General features: G+C 37.4%; 1 protein-coding gene across 1 annotated transcript in view; it reads right to left on the minus strand.

The window, feature by feature from the left end:
- Positions 1 to 5,000, minus strand: part of LOC136850871 (SCAN domain-containing protein 3-like) — a 17,555-nt gene that overhangs the window by 299 nt on the left and 12,256 nt on the right. The window contains exons 2-3 of the mRNA XM_067124910.1: positions 2,207 to 2,312; positions 1 to 1,655 (exon numbers count right to left, since the gene is read on the minus strand). The exon at positions 1 to 1,655 is cut by the window's left edge and continues 299 nt beyond it. Coding sequence (XP_066981011.1) covers positions 640 to 1,655; positions 2,207 to 2,312 — 1,122 coding nt within the window. The 3' untranslated portion in view covers positions 1 to 639. The remainder of the gene's footprint in view (positions 1,656 to 2,206; positions 2,313 to 5,000) is intronic.

Raw genomic sequence — 5,000 nt, forward strand, 5'->3', positions numbered from 1 at the left:
ACAAATAGGTTGTAGCGAAAGGCAACAACATTTTCACAGCCTCGCATCCAAGGACTGGTTTCTCTTTCTTCACAGCAGTCCAGAACACACCTAGTGTTTGTCGTTCGAAATTAAAACGAAGAGTTTCATCATGTTGCACCTCGATGAGCTCCTCTTGCAGATTTTGGATAGAAGACTCTTCTTCTGAAAGGTCCTCGGCTTGGACATCGAAGGGTCTGCACAACCATTTGTACTTCTCATGCAACTCTCCATCCGGAATATACTAGTCAAACTCCTCAATCAATTTCTCAAGGTGCCCCAAAATGACACTTTGTACGTCCAGAAGTGAGGCGTCTTCTTCATCTTCCAGAAAAAGGTTCATAAGTGGAAAGGACGCAGTTTTCCCCAGTTTGATCTTTCCCTTCCACAACCTCAGCTTTGCTTTAAAAGCCTTGAGCTTTTGTGACACAGAGATAAGAGTTTCATCTTTTCCTTGCATAGACACATTTAACGAATTCAACTCCGAAAATATGTCTGTCAGATATGCCAGTTTAAGCAACCACCTTGGTTCTGTAAGCCTTGCTGCCAATGCATGTTTCTTCTCGTGTAAGAAGATTTCAACCTCTGCACGCATGTCAAGCAGCCTCTGGAGCACTTTCCTCAGGACAGCCACCTGACAGAAGAGTAGTAAAGCAGGTGTTCATATTCTGATCCCATATCAGAGCACATCTGACTAAACAGCCTTGAATTCAAGGCTGATGATTTAACAAAATTCACTATTTGAATCACATCTTCTATAACAGTGTTAAGCTCAAGTGACATTTTCCGAGAGGCAAGGTTTTCCCGGTGGAGCAGACAATGAGTCACTATCACTGTGGGGTTGACTTGTTTTACTCTGGCAGTGAAACCCTGACGTGCCCCTAGCATTGCAGGTGCTCCATCTGAGCACACACTGTAGCACTGATCCCATTTAAGTCCCTCTTCTTTGATGAAGTTATCAACCAGCTTGAACAGATCTTCACCTGTTGTTGTCGTCTCCAGTCGTTTACAGAACAGGAAGTTCTCTTCAATGTCACTCTTCCCTTGGTATCTTACATACACCAAGAGCTGAGCATCGTCACTGACGTCAGTAGACTCATCCAACTGCAAGCTGAATTTCCCACTCTCCTTGATGGCAGCCACTACCTGTTCTTTGATGTCTCCTGACATCTCTTGAATTCGTCGGTTGATTGTGTTATCTGACAGTGGAATAGTTTGAATTTTTTTCACTGCAGCATCTCCGAGGATAGTACTCACCATATCAAGGGCTGCTGGCTTTACTAATTTTTCCCCAATTGTGTGTGGCTGCATACACTTTGCAATTCTTTTTGCAACGAGATATGATGCAAGTGTGGCTTGTTGAACAGAATACACTCCTGTGTGCCTAGGGTTGTCTAACCGCTGATGCTTCAGTTGTTCTTCTTTTCTCTTGAAATACTCAAGATCTTTCCCTGCCAGAGCTGGGTGTTTTCCCTGGAGATGGCGCTTAAGCTTATTTTCTTTAAGCGACTCGTGGCTGAGCACTTCCCCACATACAACACACTGAGGTTTTTCGGTACCATGATCGATGAGACACGTAAATCCAGTGCCAAGGAATTCTTCTTTGTACACCCGCTTTCTGGACATCACTGAAGAATCTGAAATCAAATTCATAATTGTTCAGTTACAGTTCAAACAAAACATTTTGTTTGGTTGTCATACGCAGGTATGGGGGAGAATAAACAAATAAATATGGGTTTTCGAAGGCTCAGCTGTTATGAACACTGTGAATAGCCTATCATCCACTGACATACTGTGGTGCAATATCTTGTCGGCAAGGGAAACACACAATTTTAATTGTCGGCACACGCACCACTTTTCATGAGCATTTAAAATCAAATTCATAATTGTTCAGTTACAGTTCAAACAAAACATTTTGTTTGGTTGTCACACGCAGGTATGGGGGAGAATAAACAAATAAATATGGGTTTTCGAAGGCTCAGCTGTTATGAACACTGTGAATAGCCTATCATCCACTGACATACTGTGGTGCAATATCTTGTCGGCAAGGGAAACACTCAATTTTAATTGTCGGCACACGCACCACTTTTCATGAGCATTTAAGAATTTTATAGAATCAAAGACTGAGTACAACCTATTCAGCACATTCCATATCAGTAAACAGGTACAATAAAGTACATCAACTTACCGATATACGACGAACAATGTGCAGACAGTGTTTCCCCGGTGCGACAGTACAGCTGGAGTGGAGTACCAGCAGTAGCAGGGCTTGGTGGTGGACAAGGACGGTAATGCTGTTCGTGTACCAAACGCGTATGGCACAGTTCAGGGTTGCCAGCATTACAATTCAGTGTCCTATATTTATATATAAATGGAAATATACACAAATAGAAAAGTAAAGATCCACAATTGCGTTTGTATATTTTTCTTTACTAATCTTTACTAAGAGATCAACTAAATGGCTTAGATTTTTTTATTATAATACGTTGTCTGGCTGTAGCCTCCAGTAGCTATAGACAAGTTTGATACAGCATTGGCAGTCAGGACTACTACATTTGAATAATTATATAATACACAAGCAAAAATTCATAACTATCCTCAACTAATATGTGATTGTATATCCTAGAATTAAAAATTGACTGTTTTAAGTTCGAGGACTTGGCGACCCCAGGAAAAACGCTTGGCGAACCCATTTGGGGTCGCGACCCCAGGGTTGGGAACCACTGGTATAAAGTGTAAAATAAATTATCGTCTTTATTGCCTTTCTACTTTTGGTCTGATTTTGCTTGCTTGATTTTGAAGTAGAAGAAGTTGCTTAGTAAAATGAATGAGATGCAGAACGAAAAGGAGAATGCATTCGTTAATAATAATAATAATAATAATAATAATAATAATAATAATAATAATAATAATAATAATAATAATAATAATTATTATTATTATTATTATTATTATTATTATTATTATTAATCCCACTAGATATACAGTAGACCATCATGACATTACATATTATTATTATTATTATTATTATTATTATTTTATTATTATTATTATTATTATTATTATTATTATTATTATCTTTCTTTCTCCCTTTCTTTTATTGCTACTACTCCACTCACCAAACGAGGTACAGAAGATAATGGAATAATATTCCCAGGTCATTCTAGGGAGCGGGACCTTATATCCCGCGTTTTAAGAATGAAGACATTTTTGTGCACAAGGAAAGAGTCATTAAGGCGCCAGAGAGAGAGAGAGAGAGAGAGAGAGAGAGAGAGAGAGAGAGAGAGAGAGAGAAAAGTTGGCGGTATGGCAGCGAAGTCCTTCCTTTCTCTGTCTAAAATGAGCTAAGAAGTAGAGAAGACTCATTGTAGAAGGTGTAAAAGGTAATGGGATGCATGCAGAGAGAGAGAGAGAGAGAGAGAGTAAAGGTCTATTATGGGTTTACCGGTGTTCTGAAAGAAGCAGAAAGGGAGAGAGAGAGATTACGAAATGAATTTTTTTTTTTTGAGAGAGAGAGAGATAGAGAGAGTAAAGTTCTGTATGGGTTTATCGGTGTTCTGAAAGAATCAGAAAGAGAGAGAGAGAGAGATTACGAAATGAATTTTTATCTGAGAGAGAGAGAGAGAGAGAGAGAGAGAGAGAGAGAGAGAGAGAGAGAGAGAGAGAATAAAGGTCTATAATGTGTTTATCGGTGTTCTGAAAGAAGCAGAGAGAGAGAGAGAGAGAGACAGACAGAGAGAGAGAGCTAAGAGGGTATACTCAGAAATCATAAATTTTCTGGGGAAGAGAGAGTGAGAGAGACAATATATCCATTACGAAATTATCATTTTGCTTTTCGTGATTTCACTCTGCAATATATTCTTCAGTGTTTTGTCGAACATTTCAGACGATTCCTTTGCGAAAAGTGATGGAAATTGCATATGAGATATTTTTTATACATGAAAGAAGGATAATCTTGACAACACTTGGCCTTGCATTAGTGTCTCCCGTCAATCTTTGCAATTCCTTGCGAAATTATGTTACAGAATTTAACCCATTTCCTGCAGAATAAAGAATGAGGAAGGGTTGCGGAAACCTTTCTTGCCATGCATTAAGGGAATCTCTCTATTCGAACCCAACAATTTTAATGATTTCCTAAAATTGCAAAACATTTTAGGGATGGAAAAGTTGACCAGTTATTTTTTCTTAAAATGCCATTTCTGTGTTGCAAAATGTTTTAGAAATAGAGAAGTGAACCGGTTATTTTTTTCTTAAATATTATTTCCATATTGCAAAACTTTTAAGGAATAGACAAGTGAACCAGTTATTTATTAATTAAAGTATCATTTCCAAATTGTAAAATGCTTTTGGAATAGAAAAATGGATAAGCAATTTTTTGTTAGTATATCTTTTTCATTTTTATTAAATTATTTCTAGGCTACTTTTCAGATGGGATCATCGAGCAGGAATAAAATAGTTTTATCAAGTTCAAATATTCATAGTTTTCTAGTGTTGTGTTGATGATAAAGACTAGAAAACGTACCTTTAGCTTAAAGGTGATTCATTGACTGAAAAACCAAATTTAGATTTTTCTGATACAGTTTTTCCTGTGGTTTATAGAAATTTATAATCATTTTTTCGATATATAAGGTTTGACGTTGATTTTCTTTGCCTCCTTTTTCTGATAGTAAAACCATTCAGTTATGTATTGCATCTAAGACAAGCAATATCCGAATTACATATCTTCAAGTGACAATAATTTTTAACAGCTCATTTGTCTATAATATTTTTCCTATCATACCCTCAGTGTTTCTTTGCCCTACATCCGGGTCATAGGAGCCTTGGGAAAAGGAAGCACTGTATAAAAAATGAATCCACAAACCATATTTCTGCAAATGAGAGATAAAAATCACGATTTCTTCCTACTGCTAAAAATTTTTTCTTCATGTAATGCGAAACCATAGGGAACATTCGAATGTAATGTATGGAATATGTGATTTTTC

This window comes from Macrobrachium rosenbergii, chromosome 3, assembly GCF_040412425.1.
Source record: "Macrobrachium rosenbergii isolate ZJJX-2024 chromosome 3, ASM4041242v1, whole genome shotgun sequence".
In the NCBI taxonomy this organism is placed as follows: Eukaryota; Metazoa; Arthropoda; class Malacostraca; order Decapoda; family Palaemonidae; genus Macrobrachium; species Macrobrachium rosenbergii.